The sequence below is a fragment of the Sparus aurata genome, chromosome 4, assembly GCF_900880675.1.
Source record: "Sparus aurata chromosome 4, fSpaAur1.1, whole genome shotgun sequence".
In the NCBI taxonomy this organism is placed as follows: domain Eukaryota; kingdom Metazoa; phylum Chordata; class Actinopteri; order Spariformes; family Sparidae; genus Sparus; species Sparus aurata.
This window is the reverse complement of record NC_044190.1, coordinates 9,562,876-9,583,376: the sequence shown is the minus strand read 5'-3', so window position 1 is coordinate 9,583,376 and position 20,501 is coordinate 9,562,876. Positions and strand designations below refer to the sequence as shown.

The following is a 20,501-nucleotide window of genomic DNA, read 5'->3' as shown; positions in this document are numbered from 1 at the left end:
CTGTGCCAGAGAAATGCAGCACTGGTTCCCTCCTGCTGAGCACAAACAGACTGCTGAATGGTTGGTGGGACCACATAGTCTGGAGGTTCTGATTGGCTTCTGTGTCAGTCAGGAGGCGGCTGGAAGGTCATCTAATGGGCACTGCCTGATGATGATGATTTTTGTCATATGGGAGGGACAGTAGAGGTCTCCCACATCCTGTATTCAGATGTCACTCAAGAGGAAATGACTTTCGAAAATGGACAAATAACTGACTGTTTAAATCGCCTGGCAACACATAAATATTGTGTCCAGAGCAGGTGTGCTGAATTAGTTTCACCAATCAAGCAACTTGGTATTTGGTTATTATTGGAAGCCTGTATTTGTTCTAAAGTAGCATGAACAACTGAGTAGTTCAGTGTGATGAAAAACACAAAAATGTACTGTGAAACCAGAAACGTTTGTATGTTTGTATTGTAATTTGCTAGGCGTAATATAGTTTTCATTGTCCAAATTGGTCCATCCCTTGAAGGGGTTGACAAGGTTATGCATCTCCTATTGGCAAGGAGGATCTCAGGAAGTGCTGTGGCACACACTGAGCAGTACGTCCCAAAAGATACATACTACTGTTAAGTCACACAAACGTATATTGAACGGTATTACACATATTTGGAAAGCCATGTACATCATGTGATTTTTGGATGCAGCAGTTATCTTGTTATCTCTGCATTGGTTGCTCATTATTGTATGAATAATGTGTTCCGCCTCTGGTTGCAAACCAAAGGGTCCTGATGAATGTCTGCGTAAAATGTCATGTAGAGACAGAATTTCACTGTGCTTTTGATGGCAGCCACTTTTCCCAAAAGCACACTTTCTTGAAGAGCTGAGTTAAAAAAGTAAAAGATCAAGCAGATGGTTGGAACCTCTCTGTTGTGTTTCAGGCCCCGGGAATGACTTCCTATTCCAATTTGACATCTGGTTTCTGGAGCCTTACAGTCAGCATCCGGCTCTTTCAGGACCAGAGCACAGTAATAAAACAAGTCCAAGTTCCAGATATCTTGGAAAAAAAACCACTGATTCTGCAGTCATGATGGATAAAGCATCGGCATATGAGTTAAATGAGTAGCAGTAGGTATATCCTCTGGCCTGCTCTCTTCAGTTTAGTTGACAGAAGCGGTGAACGCAACATGTTGAAGCGTGTGTCAGCGTTTAATCACTCAGCATCCTATAAACAACACATGATTTTCCCATAACTTCACTTTGTTTAGTTTCTGTCTAAACACAGCCCCTGGCTAACCTGGTGGATGACATAATCAAAATTATAGTTTTTCTGTTCATCTAGTTGTTTCGGGTTCAGACGTCCCAGTCCTTTTTGTTTATGTCTTACAGGACACATGCTGGTGAGCATCAGCGTACACACACAAATAATTTCAAGCAGGGATTTAAACTGTTGCCATAGCAATTAGTGTTTGTGTCTGCGGCAGACCTCACTGCTTTGAAGGTCTACAACAGTTCTCTCTGGAGAGTTTCTGTCTCTGTTTGTACTGTCATGTTAAACCACTGAGGCACTGTCAGTGAAGCCGGGTTAAAAGTTGATGCTTAAGTTGATGGTGATTATGAAGGTGTGTGTAAACCAGTGAAATGAGCTTCTTTGATGCTCGATTTGAACTCCACTGCTGTAGTGGTCGGCAGGTTGGTCCAGTGTTTTCCTGCCCGAGCTCCTCAATCAGTTTTCCCTGTCATCAGTTACAATATCCTCTTATTTAGAGGGACACCACAGCAACTGCAGGAGTTATTTGGAGCAGTGCTCGGTGGAAAACCCGGAGTGTAGAGGCTTTCGTGAAAGTGGATCTGGCATGAGTGCTGCTGGGCTCCACACCAGTCCACCCAGCAAACAACCGTGGTAGACAAAAGCTGTGACAGGTTGTTTATTGGATATGGTTTTGGTAGTCGGTTGTTTTAAACTATAGTAACATGCATACAGAATTGTAGCCTGAATGCTCTCCTCTTGCCCGTTTTCAGTCTTTCACAAGCTCTTATCTGACATCAGAGAGATCATTTGTGTATTGGTGTGTGCGTCTGCATGTGTGATGTCAGTCGACCGCCACGAAATGCAAATCATTTGTACAGGATTGTATCCAAAAGTGTCTAGCCAGAGGCTAATTCAGGCTGACGGACTGGTTGTGTGCATTCTTTAGAAGTAGGGGAGTACGGAAATGTCCCTTTACTGTGAGGGGAAATCTGTTTGTTGGTGGTAGATGTGGATTTAGTGTCGTGAGAACGGCGACATTCAGGCAGGTGTTGTCTTGCGATGCCTTGAGCTGAAGTGCTAAATCAGGTCTTGGCCAATCAGGGCCTTTAGTCAGTGTCTGATCCAGTTCCAGAGGTTTTATGTGGTAATCCAACATGATATACGTATACCAGCTAAGACCACATTTCACTGTAATGCAGTTCTAGTAATCTCACTAGAACTGCATTCTAATGCTAATTGGTGATATTTGACATGCAGATGTACCACAAAAAACTAAACTATGTTGTTTATTCTATAGATGAGAGTCCCAGATCTTGGCAGACACTTCTGTATATAAGAAGCAAAACAACACAGGACAAAGGGTTGTTAGAACATTTTGTGCAAGTTTCTTGACTTTCTTTTTAGATAATTAATGCCGTTTATCTTGTTTGTTTAAGGTGACAATTTTTATGATATCGCTAGATTTTATGTTTAAAACGTTGAATAAATTGACAGTGTGACGTTATGCCAAATCTCCCTCAGCGATACGAAGTTGCAGTGAGTCAGAGTACCATCACCTGATAGGGCCACTTAGCTCCACGGCTATCTGAGCTACTTGTTAATGGCAGCTATTTGCTACAGCCAAAGCAAAGAGCAGAACATCGAGCTGCAGTGAGCAACCTTTGAATTCCAGCCATTTCTTACAAATTACACATTTAATCTGTACACAAGAAATAAGATTAAACATGCTTATTGGTGACTTTTAGAAGTGACATTCCTCTTAACCCAGCAGACATGAAAGTGGTATCAATCTTACCATCTCACTATCAGCACAAAAAGCAAATTGTTGAGGTATTCCTTTTAAGTAAAGCTAGGGTGTGGAGTAGATTTCCTTAATGAAGCACTTCAGCTATCAGATTGCTTTGAATCGGACTGGGATAAAGAGCAAAATATTTTTTTTAATCATCTGCATTTGTATAATTCTTCACCTCTCTCTCTTCCCACCAGAGTGTCCAGAGAAGTGTGTGCGGCAAGCTTGCACAGCGGACGGCGAGTGCTGCCACCCTCAGTGTCTGGGCAGCTGCACAGTCCCTGCTAGTGACACAGCATGTGCGGCCTGTGTGCATTACTTCCACCAAGGACGCTGTGTGGCTGAATGCCCTCCCGGCACCTACAAGTTTGAGGGCTGGCGCTGCATCAGCGCCAAGCTCTGCTCCAAAGTCCACCTTCCCGACTTTGACAGCTTCGTCATCCACGGAGGAGAGTGCATGTCTGAATGCCCGTCTGGGTATATGCGCACTGCACCCAACAGGTGAGTCGCAAATCACCCTGATGCAGGCGGAAATGGAGCCACTGGGTGGAGGTTCTCTTATTGTCGGCCTGACCTTGGTACCAGTTCCACACCCTGCTTAAGTTTCCATTCCATTCAACAAATCATCAGGGCAAAAACTAAGAATACTACAACAACAGAAAAGGGCAGGACTTAATTTTAAGTCATAATAATTTGTTTCTAGCTTAATCACGTCTTCACTCTCTTCGGTCTTAACTGGTACTGTCAGACACTGGCGTTAACTTTTTCAAGGCCTGAAATAAAAGATTAAAGGTCAGGGGAGAGCAGCAAGAGTTCTGAGTATCAATATACGTCAATAAAATGACATGACTCCTGTCTCTGCCTGTCTCCAGCATGCTCTGTACAGCCTGTGATGGTCTGTGTGATAAAGTGTGCGACGGGAAGGTCATCGACTCCATGGATGCCGCTCAGTCTCTTGAAGGCTGCACTGTTATCAAAGGGAACCTGCACATCAACATCCGCAGAGGCCGTAAGTACTGCAGTGTACCACGGTAACACTACAGTAAACACGTCTACACTATCTCTGCTGCCAGTGCTCTGCAGACATTTGAGGAGGTATTTTAGTAACTACAGATTACACCAGAAGCCCAACAAGGCATTTGACCCAGATTTCCCACTCAACTGGTTCTTGACAGCACCTATGGACCTGGAACCTCACTGAAAAGTTCTGCTCACATTAACGCCCTACAAAGCAGAAGTGATGTCATGACGATAGAACTGTTTTTGGTGCAACACATCCAAAAACAAAGATGTAAAAACTAGTTCCACAAGTTAAAGATGGTATGATAGCACGACTTGGAATTCAATTAAAGTATTTAAGTGAAAAAGTGCATTAAATGAATAAGAATAACTAGATTGATGATAATATTATAAATAACAATGACGTATGTTTGTGTGTGTTTAGACAACATGGTGGCAGAGCTGGAGAGTTTCACAGGTTTGATCCAGAGGGTGACCGGTTATGTGCGGATCAGACATTCCCACACTCTGAGCTCCCTGGCCTTCCTCCGCAGCCTCAGATACATAGATGGAGAAGACCTCCTGGACGAGTAGGACCACACACACAAAACACATAAAACATTTAACTGCAGGTGCACACACAAAAAACAGCTCAAAAACAGTTGGAGCTTCACAGTATGAACACACTCTGAGTTCAGTTCTACTCCTGTGTTTCTCTTTAGGTATCTTTTACTATTGAGAATTCTCTCGAATAGTAATTTATTGTAGTGAGTAGTACTCACTTTAGTCAATAGACCTGACTGAATATTGACTTGGAGGGAAGTCTGTGTTGTTGCGACACTGGGTCTTTTAATCCTCGTTTCTCCTGCTGCTGTGAGAGACGTCGTACTCAAGCAGGGTAATTTAGCAGAGTTGGTGTTTTTAATGTGCTTAGTCGAGGTCATTGCTGAAATGTTGGCAGGTTGGAGAGAAAAAGGAAGGTTGTTTTGACTGGGAAGGTAAGTATTTTATGTAGGACAGACTTCCATGTTTTGAGTTGGTAACTGTCGTGACTGATAATAACGGAAAAAACAGAAACTAATGTTTTTTGTTTTGTTATTTTTTTTTTTTTATATTTTACTGGAAAAGGAAATATAATGACTGAGGCTAACAGCAGATGTCCCTCTGTTTTTTTGTTTTTTTGATACCTTGAATGCAGCATAACTTCCAAGAGTCCAAGGAAAGGTTCTGTCAGGGTCATGGAGAGGCCTTCACTCCCTCCTCCGTCTGTTTTTCCTTGAGTTCACAGGAATTACTGTCCCAAGGCCTACATCGCAGTCATTCCTGAACGTCTGGGTGTTACCCAGTGACTCATAAAAACTATATCTCCTCTTCTCCAGAAAAGGGAAAACGAGACCCGGTTCCCATGTAAATTTCCAACCCACTGTGTGAACCTGTTCCCCTATTGTCTAACTGGGTTTAACTGGGTCATTAAACCACCAGATAAACATGGAGATCCGCGAAGAGTAAAGTGTCCTGCTGCTAGCTTATGTACAATTAGCATTGCTCTCTCTTCCAGAAAAGCTTTATAGGAGTCACTTCTATAAACCTTTGACTCCTCTTGGTATACACTGAAAGGAAGCCGTTATCCATGATGGCCTTCAGGATAGCATCTCACAATGCACACAATAACACCACAGTAAACATTACAGTAAAAGCAGAATCAAGAAGCATATTGTCGTCTCACTCATTCATCCTCTCTTCTTTCTTCCCTCCAGTATGTACGCCTTCTCGGCATATGACAACCAGCAGCTCCAGTATCTCTGGGACTGGAAGCAGCACAACCTCACTATCAAGGCAGGGAAGCTGTTCTTCAGAGCCAATCCCAAGCTCTGCATGTCCGAGATCCGTAAAATGTGGGAGAAGACTGGTGTCCAGGGCCGCTTTGATGAGAGCGATTTCCGAAACAATGGCGACCGAGTCAGCTGTAAGGGTCACAGTCTGAAAGCCACAAATATTCAAAATGCTATGTCCAGTGCATGTGCAGGAGTTACTCCATTTTACAGTTTGTGTCTCGTGTTGTTCTTCACCACGTGTTGATATTAACTACACTAGTCCTTCAACTAGACTAATTCCTGTACATTTTAACATAAATATTTTGATTGTCTCTCGTGCCCTCATTCCTGTCTCCAGGTGAAAGTACTATCCTACAGTTTAAGTCTAACAGCACCAGCAGTACACGGATCAAACTGACCTGGCAGCGCTACCGTCCTCCAGACTACAGAGACCTCATCAGCTTTATCGTCTACTACAAGGAGGCGTAAGTTTTTCAGATATGCATGTCAGACAAAATACCAGCATATTTTGACTTAGGCACAGATTTTTAAAAAAGTGCATAAAAACATGCATGGAAACACACTTTGTGCTTTCTAATGCTGTTTTTTGTTTGTGTACATCATTAATATAATGTATGTAAACTCGAGAATAAAGTTGGTGAATGTCGATTATAATTACATGAGAAAAGCAGAATTCAGAAGTCAATTTCTTCAGTAATATACATGAACATAATTGTAGTTAACTTTTTATGTATGAATTGTCGTCTCTCCAGGCCCTTTCAGAACATCACAGAGTTCGAGGGACAGGATGGCTGTGGCTCCAACAGCTGGAATATGGTGGATGTGGAGCTGAGGCCGGACAAGGACTCAGACCCCGGAGTCCTGCTGTCCAGCCTGAAGCCCTGGACGCAGTACGCCATATTTGTGAAGGCCATCACACTCATGGTGGAGGACAAACATAAGCCAAGTGCAAAGAGCAAGGTGGTCTACATCCGCACCAGCCCCTCAGGTAAATATCATCTCTTACAGGCAATAACAACAGTTGTTAACTCTTGTTTTTCAAATAGATGTGCGATTGTTTCATGATGAGTGTGATAGCCTCTCTGGATGTGAGCCAAAGGGGATGGAGAGGAAGACTGTTTTAGTAAACACAGCTGCAGGTCAAAGAGATGGAGGAACACTGATTTACAAAAACTCTAATATAATTAGATGAAATGGGAGACTGCTTTAAATAAATCCAGCTGCAGTGAGAAGTCGTTGCAGTGCCGTGATGTCTGAGAATCACATCTGCACTGCAAGACTGTGTTTCCCTGCCTGAGGGGGAGAATCGTTTCCTACAAGGTCTTAGAAATCAGGATTACTCTGTCAAGCAGCCACAGAGTTACTCTAAGATCAGAATTATAACGTTTTTTGTCTGTCTTTCAGCGCCCTCCATGCCTCAGGATGTGCGAGCGTACTCGAACTCGTCCACTCAGCTGGTGGTGCGTTGGTCGCCCCCTGTCTCCCCAAATGGAAACCAGACTTACTATCTGGTCAGATGGCAGCAACAGGCTGAAGACCGAGAGCTGTATCAGCACAACTACTGCTCTAAAGGTACACACACACATACACAACTTAAAAATTCAGCTTTATTGCCAGTTGAGCACACCTGTCATTATTTACATCCTGTACTTTCTCATACAGAGCTGAAGATCCCCATAAGGATCGCTGCCATTGGTGTGGGAGACCAGGAAGAGGACACCAAGCCCACTAAGCCAGACACGGACGGGCCAGAGAAGGGCCCCTGTTGCCCTTGTCCTAAATCAGTGGAGGACCTCGAGGCCGAGGCTGCTGACGCCTCCTACCGAAAAGTCTTTGAAAATTTCCTGCACAACTCAATTTTCACACCAAGGTAAGAGACTCTTCATCACTGCGTTGTTGTGAGGCACAGGTGTGAACCGGCAGCATTTAACTTCTTATTTTTCAACAACAAAATGATGATGATCTCAAAAGTAGAAACTTTTTTAGCTGCTGTCAGTGTGTATTATTTCTGTTATACCTGAGGGTCATTTTTCTGATAATTGAATGCAGAGCAGTACGTAACTTAAATTTTTGGCCATTGTAAAGTTATGCTGGTAGTTCAGACTTTCTTCCTCATGGTAATTCCTATATACATTTCTGTCAACATGAAGAGCTCTGTCTACTCTTTCTACATTATGTTTTGACTGCTGCTTGATTTAGGTAGCCAGCTGTCTGCTTCACAACTCAGACATCTGCATCATATTATCTCTCTTTGTCTCTACACATGCATGCATAAAGTATATATGGATATGTATAAAAAAGAAACCTTAAGATAAATCATTAAAACCCTGAAATAATGTAACATGTAACAGGTCACTGAGGTCTCCCATTCAGCCAAATTTCATGAAATTGAGCACAAATGTGTGAGGAACAACTTGGGTGTGGTGTATAGCATACCACATGTAACTGCTTCTATTCAATACCTACCAAATCCACCAGCTGTTCTTAGGTCCATTTAAAATGTGTCCACCAAGTTTCATCCATGCTGTTTAAAAAACAACCAGATCAGTTTCAGACTGAAGATTGAGTGTGGAAGGATTTCCAGTAGCTCTGGGATCAAGATGAAACCCAAACGGTGGAAACAATACCTCCTTGTGACAGTCATATGTTGTGCTTCATTAACTTTTGTACACAAAACATCTGCAGTCTCGTTGTTGATGCTGTGTTTTCATTTAACTTTTTCCAGATTTCCCTTCTAGCATTTAGGGGAGGAACATAAACTCCCAGTAACTGATAGTATTTTGATTTTCTTTGTCGAATTTTGATGTTTCCATACTCAAATTCCCAACTCTCTCCTCTTCTTCTCCAGGCCACCAGATCGTCGCCGCAGGGATCTCTTTGGAGTAGCCAACTCCACGCACCCGCGCCGCAACCGACTGCACACCAACAGCAGCACTGTCCCTCCTCTCCAAGCCGCTGGTAACAGCAGCACCACTGAGGTGGAGCCAGTAGACAGAGAGTTTGAGTTTGCGGAGCAGTCGGTGACGGAACGTGAGCTGCAGATCACTGGCCTGCAGCCGTTCACAGTCTACCGCATAGACATTCACGCCTGCAATCGTCAGGTCCAACGCTGCAGCGCCGCAGAGTTCGTCTTCTCCAGGACCAAGCCGGCAGGTTAGAGAAGTGACCTGTTCACAAATACAGTACATGTTGGGTAACGTTTCATGTGCGCTGTAGTGTCGGGTATCCTGGTGTGTATTTCTGCTGAAACGCCGATGGTATCTGGAGAATGTTGATGCTGAAGATTTTGAAGAATAAACTCAATACTTAAGGTTGTTGCCTCTGTGATCACCATGGTAACCTGTTCTGCTTGCGGTTCTCCAGAAAAGGCTGATGACATACCAGGCCAGGTGACCTGGGAAGGCCACGAGGACTGGGTGTTTCTGCGCTGGCCAGAGCCCCATCACCCCAACGGACTCATCCTCATGTATGAGATCAAGTTCAAACTGGCCTCTGAGGTGAGATGACTGATCAAGACATCAACCTGCTGTTTCTTACAAGAACTAAAAAATAATTTCAAATAAATGTTACTCTTTGTAAGCGTTTGTTTATTTGCACTGTGTAGTTGTGGGTAGAGTACTGTAATATTAAGCTCAGGTAAAAGACAATTACTTCCATAAGAAATGACTGAAAATTACCATTTGAGAAACCTACCCAAGTGAAAGTAAAAAGGTACCTAGTTCAAGTTACTTTCCATTGTAATATTGTTTCCTTTCTTTTTTTTTTATTGCAATTATGAAAACTACATTAATGTTGAAGTTGACATTATTATGTTAAGTTTACTTCTTGCTAAAGCACACTAATTTCAAATCACTATCTATTTATTTTATTCAATATCATAACATCAATTAACATTACACATGTAAAATTCAGTTGGCTACATTTCGCTGACAGTATGTGTGACCTGCAGAGGTTGGAAGAGAAGTTGAAGTCTCAGAGATCTCAGTGATTTTCAGGAGACACAGCGAGCACTTAATCCTTTCATTTAGAGGAGAGTAATTGTAACAAAGGCATGAATGGCAAATGTAATCAAAAGTAGATTGCTGGTTTGAATATATACTTGAGGGAAGTAACATTCAAAGAACAGGAAAAGAGAAAGTACCAAAGCAATCCCTTGATCTCTGACTTTTGCCTTTACAAAGCGGTGTCAAGGATGATGCATCATATTTCAGCCTGAAAATGCAATGCTAATATTGTACATGTTAATTATAAAGAAACACTTTTGAACTCAAAGAAAAAGAAATTTTATGCAGAAAAGCTGAGCCCTGTAAACAGTAGTCTTGTTTCAGAAATGGTAGGGTAAACCTTATTATTTCTTTTTATCATGAAGGAGGGTGAGTCAAGCTCTGTAAATCCTGTCTTTACTGTTAATTGCACTGTAAAGATGAGACAAAGCTCTCTTTGACTCTCTCTTTGCTTTCGTTTTTTCTGTATGTGTCTGCCAGACGGAGAAGCACGAATGTGTCTCTGCTCAGATGTATCAGACCCAGCGTGGCGTTCGGCTGTCCAACCTCAGCCCAGGAAACTACTCCGTGAGAGTGAGAGCCACTTCACTGGCCGGCAACGGCTCCTGGACGCACATTCTGGATCTCTATGTGGCTGAACGTAAGAAACATGAGACCGCATCGCTCCTTGTCACTCCACACCACCGACAGCACAGAAACGATGTTTAATGTAACAATTAAAGTGACAAAAATGTTTTTTAACCCAACAGGATATGAAAATGTCCTCTACGCTATGATCTTTGTTCCCATCGTCATTGTTCTCCTCATCTGCCTGTTGGGTTCAATGTTGGTGATTCTCAACAGAAAAAGGTGTGTGTTTCTGTCTACTGTTAATAAAAGTGCACAGCTTTTTACTTCTGTATGTTATACAAAGCAAAAACACAAGATGCAGAAATATAGAATTAGTCCATCTAACCAGAGTAACTTAGCCAACTTGAACAAAATTAATTCTGTTGATTTTTAAAAAATAGTAAATCAGTGTTCTGAATTGCTCCAACCCCATGAGATGTATGAACAGAATTGCCTCAGTACTGCATTTGGCATCGTCTTTATTTTCGTGCGCCTGTAAACACTTTTGTTGTTGTGTCTGTCAGAAACAGCGACCGGCTTGGAAATGGAGTCCTGTACGCCTCAGTCAACCCAGAGTACTTCAGCGCTGCAGAAAGTGAGCGTGTGAGAAATGTAGTGCATCGATTTATTGTTGCTGTAATGCCGGATCTTTATTAATATCTCATGTGATCTGTGCAGTGTATGTACCAGATGAGTGGGAGGTGGCACGGGAGAAGATCTCCCTGAGCCGCGAGCTCGGCCAGGGCTCCTTCGGCATGGTGTACGAAGGCTTGGCAAAGGGAGTGGTCAAAGACGAACCTGAGACCCGCGTCGCCATCAAGACCGTCAACGAGACGGCCAGCATGAGGGAGAGGATAGAGTTTCTCAATGAAGCATCCGTCATGAAGGAGTTCAACTGTCACCACGTGGTATGGACACACACATTAAGATCATACAAACAAAAGAAGGGTCTGAGATGGTTTGTGTTTCATGGGGATGTGCTTGTGCTTCGTCGGGTGCAGGTTCGTCTCCTGGGAGTGGTTTCTCAGGGCCAACCCACTCTGGTCATCATGGAGCTGATGACACGTGGAGACCTGAAGAGCTACTTGCGCTCCCTCCGACCTAAAGAGGTACACGCTGACTTTTACCCTACTCCTGCCCGACAGGTCCCTGTTCCAGACAAACATAGCTGAGTTGGCTTGATTTGATTGTTGATGATGTGATACAAGTCTGGATTTAATTAAACCTTAAAAGTTGCAGCTGTTGTCTGTGCATGAAGTCCTTACTCACAGAATATCTTAGTCACGATGCATCAGACTAACACATTTTCAGATACAAACGACCCCTTTTTCCGTCAGGGTACGATGCTTTTAGATAAGAAGATTAAGATTTTACTATTGATGTAATTATAACAATTACATTTTCAGAATAAAGAGTTCTCATGTACAACACAACAAAAAGGCTTTGTATATCATGACTGGAACGCATCATTAAAACACATGTTGTACTTGCATCATAAGAACATTTAAAGATATTACATTATAGAGTGTAAACAATAAGCAATGCAGAACAAAATGACATTAATAGCAGTGCCGGAAGAAAAACAAAATCGGACTCATGCGCATCAATCACTTGCCACAGTGCATTCTAGGAGGCTTCACAACAGGTTCTACCTCTTATATTTGCAATCATCTGATAAATACTCAGCCACGTGATGAGTGATTATCCTGACTTCAACTCTCTACTCATGTTGCCTTTATTTCAAAATAAGAGCAGGCAATTATTTAAGGGAAGCCATAACTTGTGGCTCAGCTAAAGGACCTTTTTCTTCTTCTGAGGACTCATTCACTCACATTTGTCCGTCTGTCCGTCTGTAGCAGCAGTGGTCGAGCCTGTCGCTCCCCCCTCTAAAGAAGATGCTTCAGATGGCCGGGCAGATCGCAGATGGCATGGCTTACCTCAACGCCAACAAGTTCGTCCACAGAGATCTGGCAGCCAGGAACTGCATGGTGGCTGAGGACTTCACCGTAAAGATAGGAGGTAAATGACTGTAAGGGTGACAGAAGCCATGTTCAGCTGTGGAGTGGGGAGAGTTAGGAGCCTGCTCCTAAAGTGGAAAGTCAAATGATTAAGTTGCTGGATGACCTTCCCGCCTTTGGGGCAACTGCAATGTACTTCTGCCAACATATTTTCATCCACGGATCCAGAACTGAACTGAACTTAACATTTTAAATGTCTGTAGCACCAATATAGATTATAGAGTGATCTGTCAGGGATTAAAGTTACTGTAGTAGTATGTCCAGGCCTATAAGCTCAATAAAGAGTGCCATCCGGTGGAATATGTGGAACCACACAAAAACAAAAAGTCTGAAGATATTTAAACCCAATGTTTGGTTCAGCTTTTTTAAACAGAACTGTATTCATCTAATGCTTTCTGTTTTTATAGATTTTGCCAATGCTTAATTTCCTTCCATTATGTGTGTGTCTGTGTGTCTGTGTGGGTAGACTTTGGAATGACCAGAGACATCTATGAGACGGATTATTACCGTAAAGGTGGAAAGGGTTTGCTCCCCGTCCGCTGGATGTCACCTGAGTCTCTGAAGGACGGAGTCTTCACCACCAACTCTGATGTCTGGTAAGCAGGCGCACACAAACGCAAGCAAACACACATGGAGGCTTCATTTTATGTGTTTACCGCCTCCACAAATATGTTTAAAGTGTGGTAGCGTTTAATAAACGACACACTGACTGAACCCCCTCCATCTCTTCCTCCTCTGTGTAGGTCGTTCGGGGTTGTATTGTGGGAGATTGCCACCCTCTCAGAACAGCCCTACCAAGGTCTGTCCAATGAGCAGGTGCTCCGCTTCGTCATGGAGGGAGGGCTGCTGGAGAAACCACAGAGCTGTCCCGACATGCTGTAAGACACATTCACACATTTCTACCTACGAATCAGCTTCCTGTCTGTCTGCCTGTTTTTCGCTACTCGCGAGTTAAATCAGAAGTGACCACTGTTTACTCACACAAATGGTGAAGCGGCAGCAGAGAAATCAGGATTTCCATATGACACTGCTCTGTTTGGAAGTGTGTGCTCTTAATATGAAACAGTCGAGTTTTAATCTACATCAAAGGAGATGAGCGCATGGCAGGCATATTTGGCCACCAACCACAAAACACTGAGGAAGCATCAGATGATGAAGTCGTGAGGAGAACACACATGCAGGCACAGGGTTCTTTTAAAGGTCACACTTCTTTGTCACACTTTTTCCGTTCTCTGTGATAAGCTAAACTTACAGCTGCTTGGTGTAGCTACATAGTTAGCGTGGCGATATGTAATTAATTTTCTTGTCCAACTCTCTGCAAGAAATTAGTCAAAATGTCAAATTATTACTTTAATCTTGCTCGCTGTTGTCACACTTCAGCAATAAAGACTAACTTATAGCACAGCCAAGAACTCATAAGAATTAATTACAGATGAAATATTGTGACAGTACATTTGGTTGAGATAATAAACTTTGTCGCTGCTGGTACTGTGAAAACAAAGAGCATAACACGTGTGCATCAAAGCCAAAACTGCTGCAGCTTTTCTGCTTTGGAAAGGACTGAATACCTGTCAAACAAAGTATGTGGTACATTTGTTGTAACATAAAGGTTTTCATCTTGGTGTGTCAGATTTGTCACACGCAGGCTTGATGTAGAGCTTGCTGCGCCAGCTGCTGGAGCCTGGTGAAGGCAACATCAGCTCTGTGCTTCATAAACAAGACGCAGAGGGGTTACATGCAGCCATTTTAGCAACAGAAAGCAAACATTTGGCTAAAGTAAATATTGGCTTGTCAGTAGGAAGGCAAAGTTCCTCTGGATAGAGTCGTTACTACAGGAGGGCATGTTGATGCAGACTGAGCTAACCCTGTGTGTGTTTGTGTGTGTGTGTCTGTGTGTGTGTAGGTTCGAGCTAATGCGAATGTGTTGGCAGTACAACCCTAAGATGCGTCCAGCCTTCGTGGAGATCATCAGCAGCATAAAGGACGAGCTGGAGCCGTCGTTCAAAGAGGTCAGTTTCTTCTACAGCGCCGATAACAAGCCGGTCGAGGCTCCGCAGCATCACCTGGAAAAGATGGACAACATGGAGGAAGTCCCTCTGGACCCTCCTTCCTCCACACAACCACAGCAAACCCCAGTCCCCCAACAGACCCCACCCTCCCCGACCTCAGAAGCTCCACCCGCCCCGTCGTTAGCGCCCAGCTCCCCCTCCTCTCCCTGTACGTCGAGCGCTGCCATGGACAAGCAGCCCTCTGGCCAGCAGGCAGCAAATGGCCTGTCAGGGGCGGGCCTCGCAGCAGGTCCAGGGCTCGGGACGGGCTCAGGCGGCCCGGTGCGGCCGTCTCTGGACGAACTGCCCCCATACGCACACATGAACGGTGGACGCAAAAACGAACGCGCCATGCCTCTCCCACAGTCCTGCTGATTGGAAGGAGACACCCACCAGACTGCACACCCTGCCACCTGCTGCACTGCAGAGCCTGATGTCTCAGTGGGTGCGACCTCTTCTCTTTTGTAAACCATATACAGCAAAACCTTGTCAACCGGCTGGGTGAGGCTACTCAGTGAGCAGCAAAGACTCACAGGAAGGTGGAGAAAACTGTCTCTGAGTTCATTTCTCTGCTGTACCTCCACACACTTTTTTCATATTATTCTAGTTTTGGTTTGTACCAGCTGGTTCAAACGGTAAAAGAAAGAAAAAATATATAAATAATTCGGGAGAGATCTCTCTCTCTCTCTTTCTCTCTCTCTCTCTCTCTCTCTCTCTCTCTCTCTCTCTCTCTCTCTCTCTCTTACTCTCTCTCTCTCTCTCTCTCTCTCTCTTCATGGCTGAAGTTATTTTATAAATTGTTGTTTGTTACTTTTTTATATGTATTTCCAAATGGGAAAACGAAATGTGTAGGCCTTTATAAATGACCAGCGTTTGGTCGCTTTTGGGCGGGCATTATGGTGAAACTGTTAAGCATATCTAATGAAAAAGTACTTCAGAGGGGTCTCTGTCGCTTGCTGCTCTGCAGGCTGGGTGTCAGCGTAATGCCGGGCCAACAACCAATCAGCTGAAATAAACAACCGGAGGGTTAAAGGTCAAATCTGCCAAATTTGTTGCCAAAATTGTACTTTTTGTCAAAAATCTCTCTTCTGCAGTCTTTCCCTGTAATTCTCCAACAAACCGGATTGAAAATGCGAGCAACAAAAGAAGCACTTTGATCTGCCGCCACGCCATTCTTAAACTCTGCGATCAAAGGGATATTAACTTCCCTCTACAGTCCTACACTACTCCTCTCGTTCTGTTTGATATCTATAGACAGTGTACTTGATCAAGTTAAGAGTCATGGACCTTGGTTACATCAGTTTATCTGAAATTGAGCCACATCCTCTCACAAAGTGCTGTTCTGTTACGGTTTAAACGCCAAATCTAGTCAATAAAAAAGCAAAAAAAAAGAAAAACCTTGAAGCATGGACTGCGGAGAGAAGACATAAAGAGGACAACAAACACTATATCTATAACGGGGTTTGCTCCGAGTTCAGAGGCGTCCTTGTTGTTGTATACAAACAGGTATTTTTTTAGACTAGTCATTAGTCTCCGACATTTACAGCATCTCTACGTGGGCAGAGCATTTATGTACGCACCAGTTGTTTGTGTCACTTTTCTAACTTTTCTACAGTTGGAGACATTCATCATGTACAGAAAGAAGCTGCTATTCCTTATTTCTCTTGTGGTTGTAATATAGTTAATATCTATATATAAAAAGAGAAAAAAAAGTCCTTCAGGTTGGATCTACGAACTTTTCCACTACAGTCCATTTTTTTAATGCTTGTACTCGTGCAAAGTGTATCTGGAGCTGGTTTCGTTCCGTGTTTGCGTAAAGGTACAACAATTTGCCTTGTGTTTTGAAACACCGGTAACTTCCCCTCCCATCCGACTAGAGGACAGTGATGGTACCAGTAACCATCGATGCTCTCACGTTCTCTCGGGACGCCTCAACCTCTGGTCTCTTGGGTGTAGACTCAGAGGTCAGGCGTCACTGCTGAGTCCCAACTAAATCTCAGGTCAAAGAGAAAAGTTAAATCCTTCTCTACTTTCCTTTTCTTTATCTTTTGTTTGTGCTGTCACACTTTGAGATATCCAGCCTGGTGTGTGTGTGTGTGTGTGCGTGTGCGTGTGCGTGTGTGTGTGTGTTTGTGTGTGTGTGTACTCCCCTCTGATTCTATGTCCCTCTGTAATTTAACTTTCCTCGATCATTAAAAAGAGCAGTGTGTCCAAGTCGAGGGTTTTCCAGTTGTGGAGGCGTCCTGACACTCATTGTACGAAGTCCTAATACTGACACAAATGTTTTAAAAGGTTATCAGACTAGTTTGAATATATTTGGATGCATTAATAAATCATAATGTGAGCTAGTAAAGATGGGGCGTAAAACATTTAAACTTTGCTTCCTTGTAACTCCAATTAGTTATTATAAAAAGACAAAAGTCTTTTTATTTGTTCTTTAATCCCAATCAGTTGATCAAATAAATTCAAACTCTGTTTTCTGCTTATTTTAATTTTCACGTCCTTCGTTTTCCTTTTTTTTGGTGGGTCTTGGCGCACATTTAATAATGTGTCTTTTCCCTATTCCCCCCATTTATTTGGGCTCCTTTTAGCTAGCTACCTAGCTGAAGCTAACTTTAATCATACAGGATATGTAATGTTAATATATGTAATATATATATATATATATATATATATATATATATATATATACATATATATATGCCACAAAATGCTGCTGCAAAATATCAAGGATAACACATCACAAAGTCCAGGACTTATTTTCACTACATAACAGATGAGCACTTAATGATAAGGATACAAGCCTGCTGACTTTGTTAGCATAGCGTCATAATGACAGTTGGGAACTGTCTGGGGAAAGTAGAGCGCATGATTAAATGTGGGCCAAGAACTAAATAAATTAGGAAAACTAAAAAAACTAAAAAAAACGGAAGCATAAAAATTACATTAAAGGAACTATTAAGCTTTATATTTCTCTCTCTATTTTTCTGTATTCAGCTAACAGTTGTATTTATTGATGAATTCAGGCCCATTTTTACTTGTCTGATAACCTTTTATTAAATGTCGTCAGTTTCAGGTTTCCATGTGTTTGCGCCGTGTAATAACACTGTCTTCGAGGTACAAATGAAAAAAAAAATCTTAATTTATTTCATGCAGCAGTGAACTTTCACACACACTTATTTTTCTGAAGGCCTGTCAGTAGGATGATTTCACTTTCTGCTCATCAACTTCTCTCTTGAATCAAGGGTGGTTTTTCTGTATGCTGCTAGTCATCCACATTGTGTATCTTCTTCCAACATATTAATATGTCTTTGTAGATGATTGCTGAAGTTTAATTGGGTTGAGAAACGAGTGAAATTGTCTTACAGCACTGAAAGATTTTTTTTAATGCTTGGGGGGGAAAAACAAGATTTCACAACTGAGGGTCCTCTGAGGTACAAATGCTCTTGAGGCTCTTCTCTTATTCTGAATGTGTTCTTATGTTGAAATACTGAATATAAATGGGAGAACTGGAAGTGGTGCAGATTGCTTGAGGTTTACAGAAGAAACGCATCACAGAAATATATAAAGAGGAGTATGATCGGAGCGGACCACGTGGAGTTGATATTCAAGGCTCATTCACCTCAAAGTGTTTAGATTCCCAGCCCAGATGTTTGCTTATTTATGTTATTTTTTTATGAAGTGTAAATCACTGTACAAATTCCCCACACGTCTTTTTTTTCCTTCTGGTTTTTTGATGTTCTTTTGCCCTTTTTGGGGGGGAAGGTTTAGTTATCCCTTCAACCATCCATCTACCTCACTTCTTTTTTTTTCTTTTCATTTTTGAAATCTATTTACATGTACAGAAAAACATCTCATCTCTGTTTGTTCGGCTGTAATGACGACCCTACTGAGTGCTGTTAACATGGTCAAATTCAAACCACAAACCAAACCATCCTGATTGGGGGAAGAGGAGAAGGGCCCAGATATGTGATGGATAAAGAAAACCAAGTTGGTGCTTGGTTATCTCTTTTCTTTTAAACACATCATTTCGGCTCCTCGGACCTTCAGGCCTCGCTCCGCAGGGCTTGCTCTAGTTTGTGCCTCTCATGTTTTGCCATTACATACGAGATTTGAGAGACTTTTTTCATCCTCTTTTCTTTCTTCCTTTCTTTCTTTCTTGCTGGGGACTCTTCCAACCACTTGGATGGCAAAAATCTTCTTTCTCTCTCTCTCTCAAAAAAATAAATAAAACCTATTCATCCAAGTTGGGACTAAATTTTCCGGTCCAATAAGATTAAAATTATATATCTCAAAAGAAATATATTCATTACTTTGTATGGAAATATGAGAAATAAAATTTTACATAGATATGGACAAATATGCCTGATGATAACTGAGACTTTTTGTCTACATTGTACAAATGACATATCTGGCTGCAGACACAGCAGACTGGATATATCTTCATCTAGATGGTTCAGAGGGCCGTCAGGGGTTTTGGAAATACCTTCAGGAGATAAATAAGTTCTGTTGAACAAACTTTTGTACATTTCAAATAGAAAAATCGGATGCTTGACTCTGAATGTAATTATAATACATGAGAGGCACCATCTGGAGCTGGCAGAGGGTGTCAGTTGGGGAAGAAACGCCAATCTTTCAAAAATCATATATGACCTGTTAAGTTTTGTTTTCATCATTATTAGGAGTACCATGCTGTGAGTGAGCGTGAGTTACTACCGAAACATCCAAGTCTTTCTCTGCTCATCGTTTTTCTGAGAGAAAAAATGCAGTTACTGCATCTTTTGTTTGGACATTTTGACCCGTTAGTGATGGAATTGGATGCATCTTTATTTGAGACTGCGAGTACATGTGTACAGAGGGACGTTATGGGACTTGTCAGTTGTTTGTGGCAGCTTGACATTTTGTCAGAGCTTGATATTTCTTTTTTGGTACAGTGAAAATAATAAGACACGTTAACAGCTAATGATGGTTCCAATTCTCCCTCATGTGTAAGAATGAATAGAGCGACAGATTGGACGCATTCACACGTTCTCAAATAGGCTTTAACTTTCTGACTGGAAGCTGTTTGTTTCTCATCAGTAATGAGCGAGTGTGGAGTAGCACTTAGAGGGAAGCCAGTCATAGTTAACAACGTCTTGTTTCCTGTTAATGTGTTGGTTGACAGAATAATGTTCAGGTTCTTGAGTTTAAAAGCATCTTTACTCTTTGCTTTTTCGTGAGTCTCATCCTTTTCTAATGAGGCAGGTTTGTAGTTTCAGTGATCAGGATGGTCTTTCAGTGTTTGTGGTCTGATTTTTGCCTCACTTTACCACTGGAACACCTCACAGAGCGGACATAAAATCGAACAAATTTCCTATTTTCCTTTTGTCACATTGATTGCCAATTTGTTATCAAGATTATGATGTGTGTAAATTATTCATAGCCTTCCGACTCTTGCGTTTCTGTTGAAATGATCTGTTAGACCGAGGTTTCATTTTTGGTTTTCTTTTGTACATGCTGTTGTAAGAATTTTTCCTGTAATCAATATATTCTGAGTACTGGGAAAAATGTATTGGCTGAAGGAAAAGAGAATGTCTGTTTCTCTGATTCTTTTTTTCTACACAAGATTTAAGATGAATAAAAATGTATGCAAACTGTTTATTCACTGCTCGTCTCTGTTGGGAAGAGTGTGTCACTTGTGCTCCCACTGTCACATTTATAAAAAAAAATGCCAGTGAAGGGATTTACATTGTGCCTGGTTCATGGAACGTCTCTTAATAATTAGAAAAGTGCAGGTACAACATGTACAAATAAAACTTTAATTTCTATAAGACAGAACTGGGTCTGTGGTGCCGGGATTGCCTCAAACTACAACAGACCAGACAGCTCAGTATAACACTGGGTTCAGTAACACAGTGGTGTGCTGGTGGAGGACTGGTCCTTACTGGTGGACAGATGCAGTGGAATATCCCTGGAGTCACAGAAGGAA

General features: G+C 42.2%; 1 protein-coding gene across 2 annotated transcripts in view; it reads left to right on the top strand.

The window, feature by feature from the left end:
* The window catches only part of igf1rb (insulin-like growth factor 1b receptor), a 46,666-nt gene extending 26,495 nt beyond the window's left edge, over positions 1–20,171 (top strand). For both annotated transcript variants that reach the window (XM_030414530.1, XM_030414529.1), the window contains exons 3-21: positions 3,218–3,521; positions 3,893–4,029; positions 4,465–4,609; positions 5,777–5,985; positions 6,192–6,318; positions 6,607–6,842; positions 7,259–7,426; positions 7,517–7,724; positions 8,703–9,007; positions 9,218–9,351; positions 10,339–10,498; positions 10,608–10,707; positions 10,992–11,062; positions 11,146–11,375; positions 11,469–11,576; positions 12,324–12,486; positions 12,952–13,081; positions 13,229–13,363; positions 14,389–20,171. In XM_030414530.1, the coding sequence (XP_030270390.1) occupies positions 3,218–3,521; positions 3,893–4,029; positions 4,465–4,609; positions 5,777–5,985; positions 6,192–6,318; positions 6,607–6,842; positions 7,259–7,426; positions 7,517–7,724; positions 8,703–9,007; positions 9,218–9,351; positions 10,339–10,498; positions 10,608–10,707; positions 10,992–11,062; positions 11,146–11,375; positions 11,469–11,576; positions 12,324–12,486; positions 12,952–13,081; positions 13,229–13,363; positions 14,389–14,908 (3,590 nt within the window). In that variant the 3' untranslated portion in view covers positions 14,909–20,171. The remainder of the gene's footprint in view (positions 1–3,217; positions 3,522–3,892; positions 4,030–4,464; positions 4,610–5,776; positions 5,986–6,191; positions 6,319–6,606; positions 6,843–7,258; positions 7,427–7,516; positions 7,725–8,702; positions 9,008–9,217; positions 9,352–10,338; positions 10,499–10,607; positions 10,708–10,991; positions 11,063–11,145; positions 11,376–11,468; positions 11,577–12,323; positions 12,487–12,951; positions 13,082–13,228; positions 13,364–14,388) is intronic.
* Positions 20,172–20,501: the final 330 nt, after the last annotated feature.